At 38.3% G+C, this 22,761-nt stretch overlaps 1 protein-coding gene across 3 annotated transcripts; it reads right to left on the reverse strand.

Annotated features, from left to right (window-relative positions):
* Positions 1 to 540: 540 nt before the first annotated feature.
* LOC114687771 (zinc finger protein 54-like) lies at positions 541 to 22,511 on the reverse strand. 3 transcript variants are annotated; one of them, XM_028862403.2, is made up of 6 exons: positions 22,224 to 22,510; positions 21,298 to 21,406; positions 20,739 to 20,873; positions 4,306 to 4,400; positions 3,993 to 4,119; positions 541 to 1,823 (listed from the first exon to the last, which is right to left on the reverse strand). In XM_028862403.2, the coding sequence occupies exons 4-6, from the start codon at positions 4,333 to 4,335 to the stop codon at positions 664 to 666; spliced, it is 1,317 nt and encodes a 438-aa protein (XP_028718236.1). In that variant the 5' UTR covers positions 4,336 to 4,400; positions 20,739 to 20,873; positions 21,298 to 21,406; positions 22,224 to 22,510; the 3' UTR covers positions 541 to 663. The 3 variants fall into 3 exon arrangements, 2 of the variants coding, with proteins under 2 accessions (XP_028718236.1, XP_028718238.1); XM_028862405.2 differs by lacking the exon at positions 20,739 to 20,873 and having other exon boundaries at positions 22,224 to 22,511; XR_005089712.1 differs by lacking the exons at positions 541 to 1,823; positions 3,993 to 4,119; positions 4,306 to 4,400 and adding an exon at positions 18,220 to 18,456 and having other exon boundaries at positions 22,224 to 22,509.
* Between the last annotated feature and the right edge of the window lie 250 nt (positions 22,512 to 22,761).

Genomic DNA, 22,761 nt, shown 5'->3' on the forward strand with positions numbered 1-22,761 from the left:
GCATTTTCTTGGGTTTCTTTCAGGATGAGTTTTCCAATGTATCTACAATGTTAGCATTAGAAGAAAGATTTGACAAACTGAATGCATTTTGAGGGTTCTGTAGTGTGTGGAATTTCCAATGAAGAGCAGGACATGAGGATAGCACATGGGTATATATTTTATATGGTTTCTCTTCAGTATAGGTTTTCTGATATACAACAAAACTGGTAGAAAATCTAAGAGCTTGGCCACATTCTTCAGGTTCCTACATTTTGTCCTCATTATATCTATTTTTGATATTGTACTACAAAAATGTTTTTGTTAAAGATTTCCCCACATTGTTACACTTGCAAGAATTTTCTTCAGTATAAATTTTTGTGATATTTTCTAAGATTCCAACCTTCATTAAAGAGTTTCAAAAATTTCTTTTGTCCTTGTTTCTCTCTATTATAGATCCTGTTGTGACTCAAAAAGATAAAGATCTTTTTTTTTTTTTTTTTTTTTTTTCGAGACAGGGTTTCTCTGTGTGGCTTTGCATCTTTCCTAGAACTCACTCCATAGCCCAGGCTGGTCTCGAACTCACAGAGATCTGCCTGGCTCTGCCTCCTGAGTGCTGGGATTAAAGGCGTGAGCTACCACCATCCGGCTAAGATAAAGATCTTGATAAAGAATATGCCAACTTACTTACAATGGTATTTTTATCTCCAGTGTGTGAATTTTCTGATGTCTTCTAAGAGTTGAGAATCGGGTAAAATATTTGTCACATTCATGACATTTGTAAGGTTTCTCTCCAGTATGAATTCTCTGATGCCTTCTAAGATTTGAATGCTGGGTAAAGGATTTGTCACAGTCTTTGCATTTGTAAGGTTTCTCTCCAGAATGAATTCTGTGATGTGTTTTCAGAATTGAGTTTGTGGTAAAGGATTTGTCACATACTTCACAGTGGTAAGGCTTCTCTCCAGTATGGGTTCTATAATGCCTCTTAAGATGTGACAACTCAAGGAAAGTCTTACCACATTCTTTGCACATGTATAGTTTTTCTATAGAATGTATTTTCTGATGCTTTCTAAAAGATGAACAGTGAATAAATGATCTGTCACACTCATTGCATTTGTAAGGCTTCTCACCAATATGGGTTCTGTAATGGCTTTTAAGGTATAGCAACTGATAAAACACTTTGCCACATTCTTGACAAGTATAAAGTTCCTCAGCAGTATGGATTTTCTTATGTCTCCTGAAAGTGGAACCATGGGCAAAGGATTTGTCACATTCCTGACATTTGTAAGGCTTCTCTCCAGTATGGACAATGAAATGGCTTTTAAGTGCAGACAACTGAATAAAAGACTTACCACAGTCATTGCATCTATAAGGTTTCTCTCCAGTATGAATTTTTTTATGTGTTCTAAGATTTGAGCAATGGGTAAAGGATTTGTCACAAACATCACATTTATATAGCTTCTTTCCAGTATGAATTCTTGGATGTCCAGTGAGGCTTGAACAGGAACCAAAGCATTTCCCACACTTCCTAAATTTGTGTGGTTTCTCTCCAATACAGACTGCATGTTGCATAAGTTTGTAGGTAGTGGCAAATAATGAATTTTTACATTTGCAAGTTTCTTCTCCAGTGTGCATGCTTTTATCTCTATTTAGATTTGGTGATTCAATCGAGGTATTCCTGTGACTACAATCACAGCTAAAGTTATCAAAATATTCTGTAGTATTACTTGTTTTATAAACTGTATATCTGTTGGATTCATGAAGGATTTCATCAACATCATTACATTTAGAATATATCTCTTCACTATCCATATGTTGATGGACAATCTCACACATGCAATAGTTCTCTGAAAAATGAGTACATTAATAGGGTTTGATATAAGATTAAACAGATTCAATGTATAATTGTTTCCCTAAGTTCTTTTAAGTAAGCTAGTAATTTAGAATAGAGCTCTCAGTAGTGGAGATTTTTTGCCCATTATGATTGTTATGGATTCCCACAAAAATGTACACAGTAATTACTGAGGAATCAGTAATTAAATTTGGGATGGAGCTTTCTGACTAGATTTAGAATACATTACTTATTTATTTTTTTAAAAAATTAATAAACAAATAGTTTAATCCAATACTGCATTTATAATATTTACTTAAGTATATGCAGCAAAGATTAATCTTTAGAATACTTAAGTTCTTTTAAAATTAAATGCTTCCTTAAAACTTTCACAGGGCATTTTTCTCAAAGATATGTTGAGTATTCAAAAGTGAGGGCAAAATAAATATTTCTGCTAGGTATCATATGCTGTAGATCATTATAGAAAGAGACATCATTATCAGTAATTGTTTATTTCTAACCCTATGTTGACTTAGATCCACATACTACTGTTTTCCCTATTTCCTTAAATGGAAATTCCTCAGACCACTGCTTTCACTGGTTCTTGAGATAACTTTCTGGAAGGGCAATTCCACTAAGAAAACAAATGAAGGATTCAACATGCTGATATATTTACAAGGAAGGCAATTACATGGAGTCATGATAGATTATACTATTTTTAAAAATAAAGGGTGTAATATATTTACAAGGAAGGTAATTAAAGAATAATCCTACTTCATGGACTTATGACAGATTATAAAACACAATCATTTCAAGATGACAGCATTTGCATACTAGTATTAAGTCAATATAACTCAGATATAGTAAGACAGAGAGTCTTCTGATGCATCTTGAAGAAGCCATTTTGTAACTTCAAGAATTACTGTGAGTAGAACTGAATGTGGTAAAGCCTTTTCAGACAGTACTTCCTGTTTTACTTGAACCCCTTATTTTGGACCTGTTCATTCATTCACAACACCACCTGGTTCTCTATCTATCTGGCTATCGTCTCCTCTCTCCTCACATTTAAGGATACTTTGTCTGGCTTCCAAGAGGTGACCAAGTCTACCCTGCAGACAATTCCTGTGCTTTGTAAAGTGGAACATAACCCTTGCTAGATTCTTTAAAAAATTACCTGGACATCTAAGCTAACACAATACTCTGCTCAGCAGATGACCAGAGCACAAAATAAAGAATTCTAGAAACAAATTGCCAATTGTTATTTCCTGTTAGTATCTTGAAGATATTTAGGAAATATTTTCAGCCTTTGGATTTTAAAACTGTATCAGATGAATGATGAAAATGGAACTTTAAGATATGGGTGGGTACACTATATGTTTTTGAGTTTCTAAATGTATCATAGAACAAAACTGAAGGATGCATAATACCTCCAAAAGGGAGGACAAAACAAACACATAATGCAAAGAAAAACTTCATTTCTACTACCAAAATTTTGATAATTTCCTTTAGTTTGTGAGACAGCTTCACAGAGTCTACACACTAAAAAGCTGATGCATACAAAGGATGAATGTCAGGAGCTGAGGAAGCCCTGAGTCTGTGAAGTCCTGAGTGAGAGTCCATTGTTACAGAACTGGCCATGTTAAGGACCACAGTCTCAGACCTATGGGAAAATGATGAAGTCTTCATCTTCAGGGTGAGGCTTAGAAAGATAGTAAAGCCTTCCTCTGGGGTGTATATGGAAACAATGACCGTGTGTGCAGAAAATGTCCACTTTAGCTTTCTTCTCCTATATGTTTATGGTCTTAAGACTGCTCCCCTACAGTGACTGCTCCTAATAAATTTAACTAAATCTGTCTCCTTGATTCAACTGTATACCATAAACCTGCCTCCTTGTATACCATAATCCTGCTTCCTCGTTTATTCATATAAAATCACACTTCTTTGTTCAGCTCTATGCAGTAGCCCCACCTCCTTCTTCAACTCTATGTAATAAACACACTGAGTTTCCAGGGTGCTGTGGTTTCTCCATCTAAGAACTAAGCCCACTTGATCTCAGATTTTCTGGGTGTTCATGTGTTTGTTTTTCTTTCTTTATTCTTTCACTGCCACTACTCAGGTCAAGTACCTAGAGCCATGCAAAGAGTGACAGATTGACCTAGGAATTCTGCAATAAAAATATTCTCACCCACAGAGACCAGATTGCTGTAATTCTCCATCATCACATCAATGTACAAAGCCCTCTGAATAGAGTCCAGGTATTCCCACTCCTCCTGGGAGAAGTCCACAGCCACATCCCTGAATGTCAACAGACCCTGAAATAACAAACCATAGTTTTATCATGAACTACTATACTAAATAGAGTGCTTTTCTATATACAAGAAGACAAAAAATTATGGAAATTAAACACTTTAGATAGCATTATCAGAAGCACATAATTAAAGGTTCGCAAGGTTTCAATATATAACATTTCTAACAGAAAAGTAGACATTACTACCCACCTGAGATGTGTTTATCAGAGAACCATCCATTTCTCCCTGTTGCTCTCTTCTCTCAGCCTTTTGTATTAAGAACAATGATAGGAATTCTTCTGGTCCTTCCATATCAAAATGTCAAACATAAAATGCTAAAATTAATACTAAAATTCTTTAAGAAACAATGACAACATAAGAGGAACAAACCCCCAGAATAATGCCAGATGCTGTGTCAACAATCCTAAAGCCAGGTGAGCATGGGATATATATTTAAAGGCCTGAAAGCAAAGAAGTGTCAACCACATTGTTGCACCCAGAAAAATTGCCTTGTAAAATTGATGGAGATAAAGATAAATACAAATTAACATAATTCATTTCAGCCAAAAGTAGCACTACAGATAACAAATAGGGACAAACCATAAACAGACTCATTAGAGAGAAAATATCTATGAGAAGATAGGAAATGATACATTTCATTTGTGTAATACACAAATGCAGGCAAGACAAGAAGTAACCAAATGTGTCCAAACACAGCAAAGGATTGATTTCGAGAAGGAAGACAGAAATGTACTACCAATAATCCAACCACCAAGAATAGCAATGAATCAGAGGGAAGAAATCCTCTGGAATAAAATTCTCAATAGAAACAGAAATGTCATCTCACAAAGCTTAGCAAGTATTCATGATAAAACTTCTAAAGGAACTAGGAATACATGGAACAGAGCTCACACAATAAAGGATGTGTATGCCAAAATTAAGACAACAGTGCAGGGCAAAGAAAAATATGTATATTATTATTTCTAACAATGCAATTTTTAAGATTTATTTATTTTATGAGTGTTTTGCCAGCAAGTATGTATGTGCACCATGTGTGTGTATCTGGTGCCTCTGGAGTTCAGAAGAGAGTGCTGGATCCCCTGCTTGTGGGGGGTTATGTGGGCACTAGAACTGAACCCTGGTTCTCTGAAAGCAACAAGTGCTAATTGCTGAGCCATCTCTCCAGCCTTTACCTATAAAATTTTAACAAGAAAAATATACAAACTCTCTTCAGTTTCAATTAATAAACAGTATTAAGAGTTAGACTGAAGCTGGGCGGTGGTGCACGCCTGTAATCCCAGCACGTGGGAGGCAGAACCAGGTGGATCTCTGTGAGTTCGAGGCCAGCCTGGTTCACAGAGCAAGACCCAGGACAGACACCAAAACTACACAGAGAAACCCTGTCTCGAAAAACAAAACAAAACAAAACAACAACAACAACAACAAAATAAGTTAGCATGAGAAAACTGAAAAAGAAAAAAAAAGCAATGAAAGTAGGAAAGAAATACATCAAATTACTTTTTTCAGTGATGACATGATCATATAAATACAAGTCCCACAGATACCATGGGAAACTGTTAGATATGATAAGTGCTTTAAGTAATACTGGACAGCAAATTAACATATAAAAATTACTAATTTTCCCATGTGCCTAAAATGAGCACACGCAGAAATAAATTAGGAAATTAATCCGCTAACAGTACTTTTCAAAAGGCACAGGAATAAGCTTAACTATGGAGCTAAATAACTTCTAAGATGAATTGTAAAATTTTTATTTAAAATTATTTTACATATATTTCATATATTCATCCCTCCCTCAACTCCTCTCAGATCCTCCTTCCCTCCCTCCCCACCTAACTTCAAGTTTCTCTCTCTCTTATGAAAAAACAAAAACCAGGAAAAATAACAAAAAAATTAAAAATGAAAATCCACAAACAAAAAGGGACAATATGACAAAAAATCTAAAACAAAAGGTACATACATGCACATGTGTGCATGCACACATACACACACAGAAGAATCTGCTTTATGTTGGGCAACTACTCCTTGGCATGGGGTCTGCCCTGGAATATGGTTGATACCCAGTAATACTTCATTGGAGAAAACTCATTTTCGCTTTCCTAGCAGATAGCAATTACAAAGTTCTTGGCCAGGGATGAGAATGTGTGCCCGCTTCCATTTCTCAATGCTATTTTTTTTTTTTTTTGGTCTGGTTTGAACTCTTGTGCCGATCTTATACACACTGTCACTTGTGATAAAATTCTTAAGGCACTAAATTAAAAAAAAGGGGGGGGGAGGGAAAGATATAAATAAGAAAATGGGTTTCCATGCACATTGACTAAGATAAATGACAATGTGCAAGTGGCCATATTCCCAATAATAGTCTAAGTAATCAGTGCAATCCTTGTCAGCAAATAATGGCTTAAAATTTATTTTATTATTTTTTACATATATAAGTGCTTGGGCTGCATGTATGTCTGTGTAACATGGATGCCTGGTGCCTGCAGAAGCCAGAGGTGGATGTCAGATCATCTGGAACTATTGTTATAGATGGTTTTGAGCAACATGTGGGAAATAGATTCAGGTACTCTGCAAGAACAGCCAATACTTCTAACTGCTGAGCCATCTCTTCAGTCCCTCCCCATATCCCCTTTGCTTTAGAGTCAAAATATCACTAAGTAGTGCTGGCTGGCTTCGGTCCTATAGAGAGACTGCCTGCTTTTTTCTCCTGAGTACTGGGATTTAAGGTCAATTTTGTACTTCCACAAAACAAATGTATGACATTTTCCTAATCACATACAGCTTATTTAACAATATATTCCATTTTATGTTCATTATGTATCACAAAATAAAGATATATTCAGAATGTCTGAATACTATTGCTAATCTCGCATTTACATAAATATGGAGCCATTATATATACATATACATTACAAGTATATCATACTTTTAGTCTTTTGATTGCTAATGGATATTTTAATAATTTCTTTTTTAATTTCTATACTAATTCCATGTGTGTGTTTGTCTGTATGCATGTGCACAAATTTTGCACCTGCTGCATGCAGAGGTCAGAAGAGGGCACCACAGATTCCCCGGAACTGGAGTTACAGATGATGTGAGCTGCCATGTGGGTGCTAGGAATCAAATATGGGCCCTCTGGAAAAGCAGCCGGTGCTCCTAATCTCTGAGTCACCTCTCCAATCCCTCTTTATACATTTAAATACACTGAGAAACCAATTGTACCCAGTTATATTCTAGTTCCAAGGGATATAATGGCCTCTTCTGGCCTCCAGGGGCATCAGGCTTGCATACAGTACACAGATATACATGCAACCCAATCACCTATACACATAAAATATTTTTAGATTTAAAAATAAATATATATGAAGAATATGGAACAGTTTGTTGAAGGTGACTTAGGTCAAAATGAATACACAGACCTTAAAATTTTTTTAAAAAAACTTATTTTCTGATGCAGATGATGAGTTCTGTTTTGCAATCATAAGCTATGGACAGTGGGAACAGATCATAACTGACTGATCACTGTGGAGATTTTGAAGATCTGGGTGCTGTGGCTACATAGTAGAATAAGAAAACTGTGAATATCAAATACAATTCACCTTTTCTTCTGTAAGACTTCTCTGTCATAGAAGATGCTAGGTGACAGCACTTCTCTGTACTAGAAATTCCTTCATAATTAGGGTAGATCCTCTCAGAACTTATTCCTGCATTCCTACCTACATCATCCATATGATAAACCCTATATTCTCACATGACAATGGGTATTTACTAGCTCTGGACTCCATGAACAAAAGAAGTTCATTCCTTATCTGTGAGGAACCTTCTTTCTGATGCTGTCAGGAGGTATCAGCAATCTCATCACATATGCAGTGCTATGGATATCACTCTATATAAATAAACACTGATTGGCCAATAGCCAGACAGGAAGTATAGGTGGGACTAACAGAGAGGAGAATTGAGGAAGGAGGAAGAAAAGGAAAGACCGCCTAGAGCCCGACCAGGACAAAGAAGATGTAAAGTACCGTAAGCCACAAACCACATGGCAAAGTAAAGATTAATAGAAATGGGCTAAATATAAGAGTAAGAGCTAGACAATGATAGGCCTGAGCTAATGGCCAAGCAGTTTAAATAATGTAAGAGTCTGTGTGTTTATTTTATAAGTGGGTTCCAGGACTGGCGGAACTTGGAGGGGCTGGAGAGAAATTCTCCAGCTACAGTGCAGGCTCCACATTTATTTCTAATTGTCACAACAACAAAGATACTCTCAAGATCGTTCCTTAGCTTGTATCGTAAACCCTTAAACTAGATTTTTATAGGAATATGTTTTAATTACTTTTCTGTTGCTATAATAAGGTAACCATACCGAGGCAACTTAATAGGAGGCAGGGTTTATTTGGGCTTATAGTGACAGGATAAGGGTCTGTTGTGTTAGGCAGGAATGGAAGCAAACAGGAGTCATGATGCCTAGAGCAAGATGCTGAGAACTCACGTCTTCAAATACAAGCAAACTGGGAAAAGGTTTTAAACTCTCCAAGCCCTCCTCCAGTGACATGTTTCCTACAAAAGGCCACACACAAACCTCCTCAAACCATACTAGCAACTAAAGACCATGTATTCATATGACTATGGGAGACATTTATCATGAAAACCACAAAAAATCCTCTATTCTCAAGTGGTACTTAATTCTGCCGTTTCTGGTGTCTCAGAGTTTCTTGTTGCCATCTACAATGCTGAATCATTGCAGATGTTTGTGTTCCTTGTCCAGGTCAGTTGGAAGAATTACTGTCTGTGTCATATAAGAAACAATGAACAGTAATTCTTCAACACACAGCTTTAACACCAGAATGAGTCCTTGATCAACAGGTTGCAGAAGAGATATCATCCATATGATTTATAAGCAGGCATGAAAATAACATCACTATCATTGTACATTCCCTCACAGTCCCTGGGAGACCAGAGTGTTATAAATGGGCAGCAAGCAATACTGCAAGAAACTTCTTTTTTAGCTCAGTAAATGAATGCATCTGTTTGCTAAAATAATCCCTAATGGGGACTTTATAAACATGCAGAACCCACTGATGTAGCTCTTAATGAACCAAGAAATAGTAAGATTGTAAATACTGGTTAGGCTCAGTTTTTCATGACTGACTGCTTCAGTTGGTAAGGAGTGAGCCAATCTCTGTTGATTCTGTGAAGCTAGACATTAGCTTCTCATTTCTTGTTCTGATTGCTCTGACTGTTACAAATAATAATGGAGTGACAGGCTGGAAGGGAAGAGGGCACATAATTACCCTTCAGAAATGAGGTTTGCTAGGAAAAGGGCCTTAACACCATGACCCAGCCTTAAGATAGAAGAGCATTTGTGAGAAACAATAATATACCATCAAGAGGCTACCAGAACAAGGCCTTGAAGGGGAAGAGAGGTTTTCCTTTAAGTCCTGCCAAGGAGTTTCAATATGAGTGAAAATAAGGCAAGTATCGAGATAGTAATTGTCATAAGTGAGAAAGTAGAGGAGGGAATGCCAGAGCAGAACCTTGAGAGAAATCTCATAAGGAGTCTTCAGAGAAATCCCATAGTAAAGAAAGTATCAAACTTTCATAACTTTTAACAGGGTGTTGGAAAATTTACACCTGGATTTAGTTCAACATGGCATACATGACATACAACATGACAGAGCCACATACTGGTGAGGACCATAAATTAGAGCTAAAACCATGCAACAGATATCAATGACGTGTTTTACTGTAGGAGTAACTTGAAAAGTAAAGGCAAATAAATTGGAAATATATGGAAGAAAAGAATGAGTTCTTAGTAGCACATGGGGAAATAAAGTTTGAGTGTTACAAAAGTAGAATTGATGTTAAGCAAGTTCTGAGATTGAGGCAGGAACAGTTTTCCTCTAAAAATATTCTAGGACTGGACAGATTCAGTGCTGAATTCCCCAGGTCCTTTATAAAATTATTACACTGATGCTTCTCTGAGAGACTGCTTAAAACATGAAGGGAAAAAAATGGCAGAAAACTCGGTGTACAAAGCCAGATTTACTGTGATATCAAAAGTAGAAAGGACAAGCACGTGGAAAGGAACTTGCTTAAGATCAATTCTACTTTTGTAACACTGAAAATTTATTTCCCCATGTGCTACTAAGAACTCATTCTTTTCTTCCATATATTTCCAATTAATTTGCCTTTACTTTTCAAGTTACTCCTACAGTAAAACATGTCATTGATATGTTGCCTGGATGGAAACAGACACAAAGGTCTTCCCTAAATTACATGAAAAACTGAATTAAAGTTTATTTCATTCTCCTATTGTAAGAGTGATTTGTTCAACATAAACAAATCAATAAAAAAACAAAGCAAATGCATAGACTCAGTGAGAGAAGAAACATAATCATGTGCAGAGATTCCTAAGAAGCCTTGGAACACACTTCACATTTGCTTAATAGCTTTGAACATTCTGAAAACATTAGGAAGAAACCTCAACAAAACAAAGACTATAAGTCACAAACCTAAATCCAAATACTAAATGACAAAACTGGACTTATCCCATGCTAATCAGGATAGAGACAAAGGCATCCATACCAATTCAACATAGTGCATCAATTATTACCCAGAGTAAGCTGGAATAAAAAAAGTTTTAAAGGGTCAACGTAGGAAAGCCAGAATGCAAGTTACCCCAATTAGCAAGAAATATAATTTTGCTGTTCAGAGACTATAAATATTCATCAGAATATTACATCTGATTAAGGTTACATCTCATAACTTTAATAAGCTATTCATAAGCTTAAAAATCCACATACAAATGTCAGTTTGTGTTGTACATACCAATAAAATGTGCTGACAAGTCAGCTGAACACTCAGAGTGTCCTAAAAAAATCTTAGACTCCCTGATGACTAGCAATCATAGCACCAAAAGGTGGTATGCAGGCTGCTGGAGAAGAAGAGTGACCAGGGCAATACCCAGATGTGGACCCTGTGTGCTATAATTCCACCCTACCTGGCAAGGTATGTTCACTGTTGCAATGGTCCCAAGACTGTTTCCTGGTAACCACGTGCTTTCTGATTCAATTTGAGGCCCTCTCCACAGAAGGAAAAACACACAAGGCACAATAAACCTAGCAAAAGCCCATGGAAAAGGTAGGTGGTAGGCACAATGAGAGGATATATATAATCTCCTTCAAGTGATTCTGCTTAAACCCATAGCCTATGCTGCTTTCAGCAACAGGCACCAGATATTTCAGAGACTCATAACTTATCAAATACTGAGAATAAGTGGCTGCTGAGTACACAGACACAAATGTGAAAGCTACATTATTCTGTCCAAATCGTAAAGAATTTTACAGAAGGGGGGAGGGCAATACGAATACAAGACCTGGCCAGGCAATGGTGGCGCATGCTTTTAATCCCAGCACTCAGGAGGCAGAGGCAAGCAGATCTCTGTAAGTTTGAGGCCAGCCTGGTCTACAGAGTGAGATCCAGGATAGGCACCAAAACTACACAGAGAAACCCTGTCTCCAAAAACAAACAAACAAAAAAGAAAAGAAAGAGTATTAAGAGCTGCAATGAACATAGTTGAGCACATGTCCTTGTGGTATGATTGAGCATTCCTTGGGTATATGCCCAAGAGTGGTATAGCTGGGTCTTGAGGGAGATTGATTCCCAATTTTCTGAGAAACTGCCATATTGATTTCCAAAGTGGCCGTACAAGTTTGCATTCCCACCAACAGTGGGAGAGTGTTCCCCTTGCTCTACATCCTCTCCAACATAAGCTGTCTTCAGTGTTTTTGAACTTAGCCATTCTGATAGGTGTAAGATGGTATCTCAGAATCTTTTTGATTTGCATTTCCCTGATGACTAAGGATGCTGAGCAATTCCTTAAATGTCTTTCAGCCATTTGAGCTTCCTCTGCTGAGAATTCTCTGTTTAGCTCTATAGCCCATTTTTTAATTGGATTGTTAGGTATTTTGATGTCTAGTTTCTTGAATTCTTTATATATTCTGGACATCAGCCCTTTGTCAGATGTGGGGATGGTGAAGATCTTTTCCCATTTGGTAGGCTGTCGTTTTGTCTAACTGACCATGAGAAAAACAATGACATCATGAGGTTTGCAGGCAAATGGATGGAACTAGAAAATATCATCCTGAGTGAGGTAAGCAAGACTCAGAAAGACAAACATAGTATGTACTCACTCATAAGTCGATACTAGATGTAAAGCAAAGGATAACCAGACTGCAACTCACAGCTCCAAGGAGGCTATCTAGTAAAGAGGACTCTAAGAAAGACACAGCGATCCCCCAGTGACAGAGAAATGGATGAGATTTACATGAGCAAACTGGGGGCAAGGAAGGGTAGTGGAGGGCAAGGGTTGGGGGAAAAAGAGCTTAGGGAAGTGGGAGGTCCCAGCTGGATCAGGAACAGAGTGGGAGAACAAGGAAAGAGATACGATGATGAAGACAACGTGGGAATAGGAAAAAGCAGAATACTAGAGAGGTTCACAGGAATCTACAAAGATGATTTCACTATAGACTACTGGCAATGGTCGAGAGAAAGCCTGAGCTGACCTACTCTGGTGATCGGATGGCCGAACACCCTAACTGTCATGATAGAACCCTCATGCAGTAACTGATGGAAACAGATGCAGAGATTCACAGCCAAGCCCCAGGTGGAACACCAGGAGTCCAATCGACAAGAGAGAGGAGGGATTCTATGAGCAAGAGATATTGAGACCATGATTGGAAAAAGTACAGAGACAACTAGCCAAACTAGTGGAAACACATGAACTGTGAACCAATAGCTCAGGGGCCCCCATGGTACTGGAATAGGCCCTCAGGATAAGTGAGACAGTTGTTTAGCTTGAATTGTTTAGGGGGCAGGCAGTAAGACCGGGATCTGTCCTTAGTGCATGAGCTGGCTTTTTGGAGCCTAGTGCCTATGCTGAGACACTTTGCTCAGTCTTGGTGCAGGGAGGAGGTGCTTGGACCTGCCTCAGCTGAATGTACCAGGCTCTGCTGACTCCCCAAGGGAGATCTTGCCTTGGAGGAGGTGGGAATGGGGGGTGGATTAGAGGGGGAAGGCTGGGGGGATGGGAGATGGGAGGACAAAGGAATCCGTGGTTGATATGTAAAACAAATAGAAAATCTCTTAATAAAAACAAAGATAAAAATAAATAGATAAATTTTAAAAAAAGAAAATATGAAAAACATAAAAAATAAATCTTTATCACACTCTTAAAAAAAAAGTTGCAAGAGAAAAATACCAAGATATAAATGTAGGCTTATCAGAATTACACCTAATTTCTCAACGGAGACTTTAAAAGCTAGAAGGGACTGTAGAGATATGTAGAGATACGGGAATCCATAACAAAAATTAGAGACAAATGGATCCAGGAAGCAAGTCAGTCATGCCATTTTAAATTATTATTATTATTATTATTTTGGTTTTTCGAGACAGGGTTTCTCTGTGTAGTTTTGGTTTCTGTACTAGTTCTTGCTCTGTAGACCAGGCTGACCTCAAACTCATAGAGATCTGCCTGGCTCTGCCTCCCAAGTGCTGGGATTAAAGGCACGTGCCACTGCCACTCATCTGACATTGCAATTCTTAACATCTATACACCAAACACAAGGGCAAATAAGTTCATAAAAGAAACAACACTACAGCTTAAATCACATATTGACCCTTACACACTAATAGTGAAAGACTTCAATGCTCACTCTTGCCAATAGACAGGTCATCCAGATAAAAACTAAAGCGAGAAATGCTGAAGCTAATCAACATTATAAACCAAATGGACCTAACAGATATTTACAGTACATTTCAACCAAACACAAAAGACTATATATTTTTCTCTGCACCTCATGGAAATTTCTCCAAAACTTACAACATACTCATAAACAAAGTAAGTGTCAACAGATACAAGAAAATTAAAATATCCTGCAAACAATCTGAATACCATGGATTAAAGTTGGACATCAACAACAATAGAAACAACAGAAAGCCTACAAACTCATAAAAACTGAACAATTCTCTATTGAATGAAAAACGAGTCAGGACAGAAATAAAAAAAATTTAAAACTTTCTAGAACTGAATGAAAATGAATACACAACATACCTAAACTTATGGGACACAATAAAGGCAATTCTAAGAGGCAAGTTCATAGTACTAAGTGCCTACACAAAAAAGTTGGAGAGATTTCATACTAGTAACTTAACAACACACTTGAAAGATGTGGAAGAAAGAGAAGAATTAACAACCAAAGGAGTATACTGCAAGAAATAATCAAACTCAAGCCTGAAATCAATAAATAGAAAATACAAAAATAGAAAATAGAAAAAACAAACAATACAAAGAATCAATGAAACAAAGAATTGGTTAGAGAAAAACAATAAGACTGACAAATTTTTATCCAAATTAACTAAAAGGTGGAAAGAGAATATCCAAGTTGACAAAATTAGAAAGGAAAAGAGGACATAACAAGAGAAACTAAGAAAATCGAGAGAATCATTTTGTATTTGTATTCCACCAAACTGGAAAATCTAAGAGAAATGGATCATTTTCTCTATTTACACCTCCTACAAAAGTTAAACCAAGACCAGGTAGGCAATTTAAACATACCCTTAACCACTAGTAAAATAGAAGCAGTCATTAACAACCTATGAATCAAAAAAAGCCTAGGGACTGATGATTTCAGTGAAGAATTCTACCAGACTTTCAAATAACAGTTAATGCTAATACTCCTCAAATTATTCCACAATATAAGAAGGAACATTGCAAGTTTATTTTTACAAGGCCACACTTACCCTGATAATCAAACCACATAAAGACCTACAAAGAAAGAGAACTGCGAATCAATTTCCATAATGCACATAGATGCAAACATTCTCAATAAAATACTCGCAAATCAAATTGAAGCACACATCAAAATGATCATCCACCATGATCAAGTAGACTTCATCCCAGCAGGAATTGTTCAACATATGTAAATCAATAAATGTAATCCACCATATAAACAAACTGAAAGAGAAATACCACATGATCATCTGGTTAGATACAGAAAAGGCCTTTGACAAAATACAACACCCATTCATGATAAAAGACCTGGAGAGATTAGGGATACAAGGAACATATCTCAGCAAAATAAAAGCAGTTTACAGCAAACACAAAGCAAATATCAACTTTAAATGAAGAGAAACTTAAAGCAACTCCACTAAAATCAGGAACAAAGCAAGGTTATCTACTCTCTCCATGTCTATTCAATACAGTACTTGAAGTCTCAGCTAGAGCAATATAACAACTGAAAGTGTAGTGGGTAGCCATTCCAGCTTGGATCTGGAAGTTCCAACCCCCATTGAGACTCTGGCAACTGTCACGCCTACGAGGTGGGGCGAGGGGAGGCGCCTGGAGACCCTAGAGCTGGATGGGCCAGCGCTCTCTCTGTCCCGGGAGGCTGAACGGTGAAGGTGGACTGTGCAGAGCTCCGGAGAACACCGCTGGACTGCGTTACACCTTCCCCAGACCCTGCCACCTACCTATTACTTAATTTGTGAGTTACGCCATTAAATAAATATCCTTTTAACTACGTGGAGTGGCCAAAATATTTGTTTTATAGTGTTCTTTGTAAACTGTGATCCATCTATCAAAGCTGTTTTATCATCCATTGCAGTATCGGTTTTTACATTAGGCATTGGTTTATTCAGTTGTCCTGGAGAGGAATTTCTTCCACAGTGGCTGGGAATGTTCGTACTACGTTTGTTTTGGGGGCCTGCAAGAGGCCCCCTGAGGTATTTCCCGCCAGTAAAGGGTTGCCTTGTATATCTATTATTGATCTGCACCCACTGGTCCAATGTCGGCCTTTGCCACATCTTCTACATAATCCAGGAGGTGGTTGGGGTCTCCTTTTTAGGCTATTCCTAGAAGGAGTATTACTTCTAGGAGTACCCCATGTACAGTTTTTACTTATATGACCTGGTGTACCACACTTAAAACATTTGGTAACACGGGGCCTTCTTTCACCTCTGGGATTTGTCTCTCCTATCCAAGCCTCATTACTGTAGTTAAGAGACTGAACACCATTAGTATATTGAATCCATTATTCCAAAGGAGCTGATCTGATCTTTAATGGTGTAAGTATTCTTCTGTATTCTGCATTAGCATTGTCGAACGCCAAGGACTCAGTTAATACTTTTCTTAATTCTTTGTCTGACACAGCTCGTTATAGCTGTGTTCAGCCTTTGTAAAAAATCAGTGAAGGGTTCGTGCGGTCCCTGAAATATCTTTGTGTATACTTCAGTTGGTTTTCCAGGTTCTGGAATTTTTCCCAAGCATTTAGAGCTGCTGTACGGCATAGGGATATTGTATGCTCATCATAAGTAGCTTGTACATTCCTGTCAGCGAAACATCCCTCACCAAGTATTTGATCTTGGGAGATCACAAAACCTCTGATTTTACCTTGTTCTAAATTTTTTGCCTCTTCTCTCAACCAGCTTTTCCACTGTAACTGCTGGATATATTCTAGAACAGCTGAAATTAACTGATGCCAGTCATCTGGAATGATTCTATATGAGGTAGACCACGAATTTAACATCTGTCTTACATATGTGGAGTGTATCCCATATGTAACTACTGCTTCCTTTATATTTTTTAAGTCCCTTGTTGAAATTGGTTGTAATGTATATGTCATATATGGCTCGGGGTGTGTGTCATCTGCTGGCTTCTCATGGACGATAACAGGATAAGCCATTGTATGAGAGCCATTTGGAGATGTTACAACCTCTATGGTCTTGACCTTCTGCTTATTAGTTCCCTTGTCATGTTTACTGAGAGTTTCTTCTAGGGCTTGCAAACGAGCAAGGTCTAGGGTCTGTTCTAGGGAGTGAACCTCCTCTCTTGCAAGGGACTCCAGATTTCTCATGGAATCAAAGTTTTTATGTTCCTCAGAAACACATGATTCCATGGACCTTATCCTATCAATTAACGATAATCTTTCTTCCTTATATACTGTCTGAGTAGCCACAACTTCACTCTGGAGAGTTAGTGTTCTATCCATTAAATATTCATATTTATTATCAATAAAATCAATTTTGGGTACAAGCCTGTTTTGTAAATCCTGATTAGCAGATTCTAGAGAAAGAATCTTTTTCTGTAAGCCTTCATTGCTATCTTTTAAAGCCTGTATCAGTCCCAATAATGACTCATCTTTGTTCTTAAACCAGTGTTTGAACACTGTGTGAATTATTATGATGAATGCCAAAATGGTATAGCCCAGATATGCCTTAGGAATGTCGTATATTTCCAGGAAGATGTCGTTCATCATACAGGCAAAAAGGTTTTTAAATTCTTGTGAGGTAATGTTGTCGGCAATATTACACGAATTACTCAAAATTTGTTAGTCAATTTTAAGGTGTAAAATTATCAAGTACCTTTACTTGAAACAATATGCTTACCTTTCGTGGGTTTTGGGGCGTGTAGTAGCACTTTTCAGCCAGCAGGTGGCATTGGTACAGCTCCAAAACAGGGCCTCCTGGCGATCTTGGCTGGAGTCAGAGGGAGATGGCGGAAATCGGAGCTAGCACTCCCCTGCCTCTTTCGCTGGTCTGGGGCTAAGCTAGGGAATTGAGATCGGACTAGCTGCTCCCTTTTTCGGGAATGGAACCGTGTAGGTGTTCCCTGGTTATATGGAACTTTGCAGGCGGGTTTAGGTACCCGCCAGCTAGGGAGGAGAGGGCGGGAGCTGCCCAGGCCTTTGGAGTTTGCCCCACGTGAGCGCCAGATATTGGAGAAATTATTTTGGCCACTCCACGTAGTTAAAAGGATATTTATTTAATGGCGTAACTCACAAATTAAGTAATAGGTAGGTGGCAGGGTCTGGGGAAGGTGTAATGCAGTCCAGCGGTGTTCTCCGGAGCTCTGCACAGTCCACCTTCACCATTCAGCCTCCCGGGACAGAGAGAGCGCTGGCCCATCCAGCTCTAGGGTCTCCAGGCGCCTCCCCTCGCCCCACCTCGTAGGCATGACAGTTGCCAGAGTCTCAATGGGGGTTGGAACTTCCAGATCCAAGCTGGAATGGCTACCCACTACAGAAAGAGAACAAAGGGATATAAATCTGAAAGGAATAAGTCAAAGTATCTTTATTTGCAAATGATAGTACATACAGGTGACCCAAAAATTCCATCAGGAGAAACCTCCAGTTCACAAACACTTTCAGCAAAATACCTGGATACAAAAGCAACTCACAAAAATGAGTAGCCCAACTATATACAAAAGACAAAAGAAAAAGACTGGTATAATTCTACTATACTCATAGATCAGTGCCTTCGTCAGCTATCACCAGAGGCTTCCTCCTATAGCAGATGGGAATAAACAGAGTCACAACCAAAAAATACAGAGAGTGAGAGACATTGGAACAATCAGCTTTAAACTTGATGTCTCTATCAAATACCTCTCCTCAGGACTAAGGGAACCCTGAAGAAGAGGAGGCAGAAAGAATATAAGAGACAGAGGGGTGGAGGACCCCAAGAAAACAAACCTCCAAATCAACAGGACTGAAGCATATGTGAGCTCACAGAGATTGAGGCAGCATGCACTGGGATTGCAGGGGTCTGCACCAGATTGAATCCTAGAGCTGAAAGTAGACATATGCCCCCATCTCTAACCCAGAAGCAATCTCCAATTGATAATCATCTGCTAATAAAAATTTAGTTTGCTCAGGCCGGGCGGTGGTGGCGCACGCCTTTAATCCCAGCACTTGGGAGGCAGAGGCAGGCGGATCTCTGTGAGTTCGAGGCCAGCCTGGACTACCAAGTGAGTCCCAGGAAATGTGCAAAGCTACACAGAGAAACCCTGTCTCGAAAAAACTAAAAAAAAAAAAAAAAATTTAGTTTGCTCCAAGGGAGTCTCACTGGGAAACTACTCTTAAGGGTAGCCTACATTAACAGCAGTACAAAGCCAACTGAAAATGAACACAATGGCATCTTTGGATGTTCCTTGTCTCATAATGTTGTGTCAGGGCTTTCTACTTGTTTTTTGTTTATTTGTTTTCTTTTTAATTTTATCTTACTTTTATTTAATTTTTTTGGTTTATTTTTAATATATTCTCTCTAATTACCCTACAGGTTCTTTGGGTATATATTATGGTTTCTAGTTTAGTGTTTTTTTTATAGGATTTCTGAGACCTACCCAAACAAGTGGAACTTGTCTGTACCTGTTTCTTCTGTCTTTTCTAGGGTTCTTTTCCTTCTGTTTGTTTGTTTTGTTGTAGTCTGATGCATTAGTTTTTGTTTTATGTTCTTATATTTCACTTTATTATTGTCCCTTAGGGAGGGAAAAACAAAATAAAACCAACCAAACAAAAAGATATACCCTCAGCAAGAAGGAAGGGTCATGGTCACAATCATAGTAGGTAATAGACAAAGAAAAATCTATTCAAATACAAAACAAAAAATATTACTAACCAGGGACAAAATAATGGCCCATTCATTATAAGACTATGTGATCAATATGGACACATTTTACAAAACATTTTCTAAGATAAAGCAAGCCTTGGTATATTTTCAGGGAAAAAAAATGGACAGTGGTGCTGGGAAAGGTCAATACTCCACAGTCACTGAAGAGAATGAAATCAGACAGGATATTAGTAGAGAAAGCAGACCATGAACAGTACACAGAGCCAATTATGCCTAGCAGGCCTGCAGAGAATCAGACACACAACAGCAGAAGGATTCAAACTTCTGAACCATCAAGTAACACTCTTCTGTACTGTAATGCCTCATATATAAAACAACCAATCTGGAATAAGGACATCAATAGCAGCTAGAGTATAGACAATAACAGCAGATAGAAAACATAATACATAAATGGTATGTGAATACCGACACATGGTTAACATGCTCTTAATCATACAAGAGAACAAAATGTAGGAGGAAGTAAGTCCTCTGAAAAGATTTAATGCAATTTGTATCAAAATCCTACTGACATCTCTTTTGCAGACATTAATCCTAGAAGGATATACAATTTTGAGAAAACACAGAGTTCAAAGATCTTTGAAAAAAAAAAAGAGAAAATTTAGAGGTGACTTCAAAATACATTCAAATTATAGTGAAATCACGTGGTACTGGCATGAAGATGGACAACCAGAGATAGGAAGGGGAAGGCGCGATGTATGGAGTTTAACACTTTGTGAAGATACTAAGCAATTCTTATCAAAATTCTCCTAGAATTGTTAGAGAAAATGGAGAAATTAACTCTAACAGATATAAAAATCTGAAGAAACTACAAATAGCTTTGAAATTGAGAACAGGAACAAATTTAGAGGCATCAATTTTCCTTTACAATATATTAAAATTATAGTGATGAAAACCATGTAATACTGGTATGAAAGCACAGAGACATGAATGGAACAGGGACATCATAACTCACAAGCATAGTCAAGTAAAACTATATGTATATGTATATCCACACATAGAAAGTCTAATGTCTACAACAGGGCAATCCTGAAGAGATTCTTCTCAGCAGTCTTGTCTATAAACATTTCTAGTAAAACAAAATGTGGTCAAACCCTTTTCACATCAGGTTTCCACTTTCATGAAAACCTGAACCTGGGCCCTGCCTCTACCCTCCCTGGTACCTTTGTTACTGCCTCTTCACTTTCCAAGGCTCTTTGTTTTGCTCCAGACAGGTGACCAGGTGTCATCAGTGTGAGATTTGCATGTGAGAAACAGATTGATTCATTAAGTACTTAGATCAAATACAGTGCTGTGCCCTATGAAGAGAAAACAAAAGAGGACTCTAGAAATTACTTCCCAATTGTTATTTCCTGTCAGAATATTGAAAATATTTAGATTCATATGTGTATCTTGAGTCCCAATTCTAATTACAGCTCAGTCAAAATTCTAGAGTAGAAACAGAACTTTATGATTGGGTGATAATACTGTACATTATTGAGTTTCTTAATTATTCATGGAACAGAATGGAAGAAGTTTAACCCCTCCAAAAGGACAAACATGAAGAAAAGACAAAATGTCATGAAATCACTCCTTTCTCCTCTGAGATTTTCACTTTGCTCTATGAAATGTAAGACTCATCAACACAAAGCTCACACCTAACACACATGCAGAACCATTTATTTGCCAAGGAACCCGAGAATAAGGAAGAAGCACTGAAAAACAAACAAAATCTCTTCTTACCCACAGAAATCAGACTGCTGTAGTTCTCTATCAGCAGGTTTTTGTCCAAAGCTCTCTGGGCAGGGTCTAAGTATTCCTCCTTCTCCAGGCAAAGTCCACAGTCACATCACTGCATGTCAACAATGAAATAAAACACAACAGCTTGGGCATGTGTCTGTCCACTGCAAGAGAACGTTTCTTGAATCAAGGAAACAAAAGAGACATCTTTCTGATGAAGATGAGTTATCATAATTATTCAAAAGATGCTTTCTGGCATCATCCTGTTCTATAGTGCATTTTCTGGCTATAAAAATAGTAGGAAATGATCTCCTCACACTCAGCATGCACGCTGTGTTTGTCTGGACCTTAAAGTGTAATATTAAGACCTCAGCATAAGAATGTGCATTTCTGATAGCTGTATTTACATCACAGAGTGTATGTATCTCAGATGGAACACTAACAATTAACGTTTAGAACTGTAACTGTGGGGCTTGCTCACATATTTATTCTCATTCAATCAAATCGGAGTCTTTCCTACCTGACAAACTAACAAGCTCTCTTGGCCAAAGTGCCAGGTACTAATGATATGGCCTTAGATATCAGATTGGGAGAAAAGGACGTTAGAATTCATGGGTGACTTTAAATTAGGAAACGCTTTGTTTTTCCACAACAGCAAAAAGAACAACAATTAAAGTATTTCTTACAGTCTCACAGGCGCTGTTCTTAATTTACAAACATCAACAAGTACATTCAAATTATCTACGAGATTATTGTTATGAGAATATTCAGGCATATGAGATAAATAATAACAACTAGGATTACCCAGTTATTATTACCAAAACTTTACACTGAAGGATAAAATATTAGCAAACAGTATTTTCTAGCTGGTTTCCTTAATGAACATCAAACCCTGGTCCTTTTCCTCCGAAACCCACCGCTGCGCTGACCTGATAGTTTTCCAGACCCCGGCCTGTGGTTCCCGCCACCGTGATGCTCTGACCGGGGTGAGTTTTGTAGTCCGTCCCACGTGACTCTCGTAGCTCGGGTGAGCTTTCACGTCCTGGTTGCCTTGCTGGGACCCGGTCTCGGCTCCCCCTCTGCCGTTTACTCTAGCTGCAGGGGGTTAGTCTGGATCCCTGAGTTTTCCAGTCCCGGTAGCCTCTGCTAATTTTCTCTGGCTCCTCCCACTACACCATCAGTTCCGGAACGTCACAGCCTTGACTCCCGCCCACACCACAGGCTTGAATTTCTCAAGTTCACCCTTACTGTTTCTCTACCCACCCCCATCACTCCTGTCACGTGGATGAACGTCTCTCCTCCCCATTGAGAGCGGCCACGCCCACTCTGTGTCTGGCTTCCTACCCCACAGCTGCTGCACCTGGGCTCTCTCCCATACAACCGCTCCACATGCTTTCTTTCAGCTTGGAGCAGACCCTGATCCAGAAGGACACTGTCGTGTCCTGACCCCTCACCCTGGTCTCTGAC

The sequence above is a fragment of the Peromyscus leucopus genome, chromosome 22, assembly GCF_004664715.2.
Source record: "Peromyscus leucopus breed LL Stock chromosome 22, UCI_PerLeu_2.1, whole genome shotgun sequence".
Classification (NCBI taxonomy): Eukaryota; Metazoa; Chordata; class Mammalia; order Rodentia; family Cricetidae; genus Peromyscus; species Peromyscus leucopus.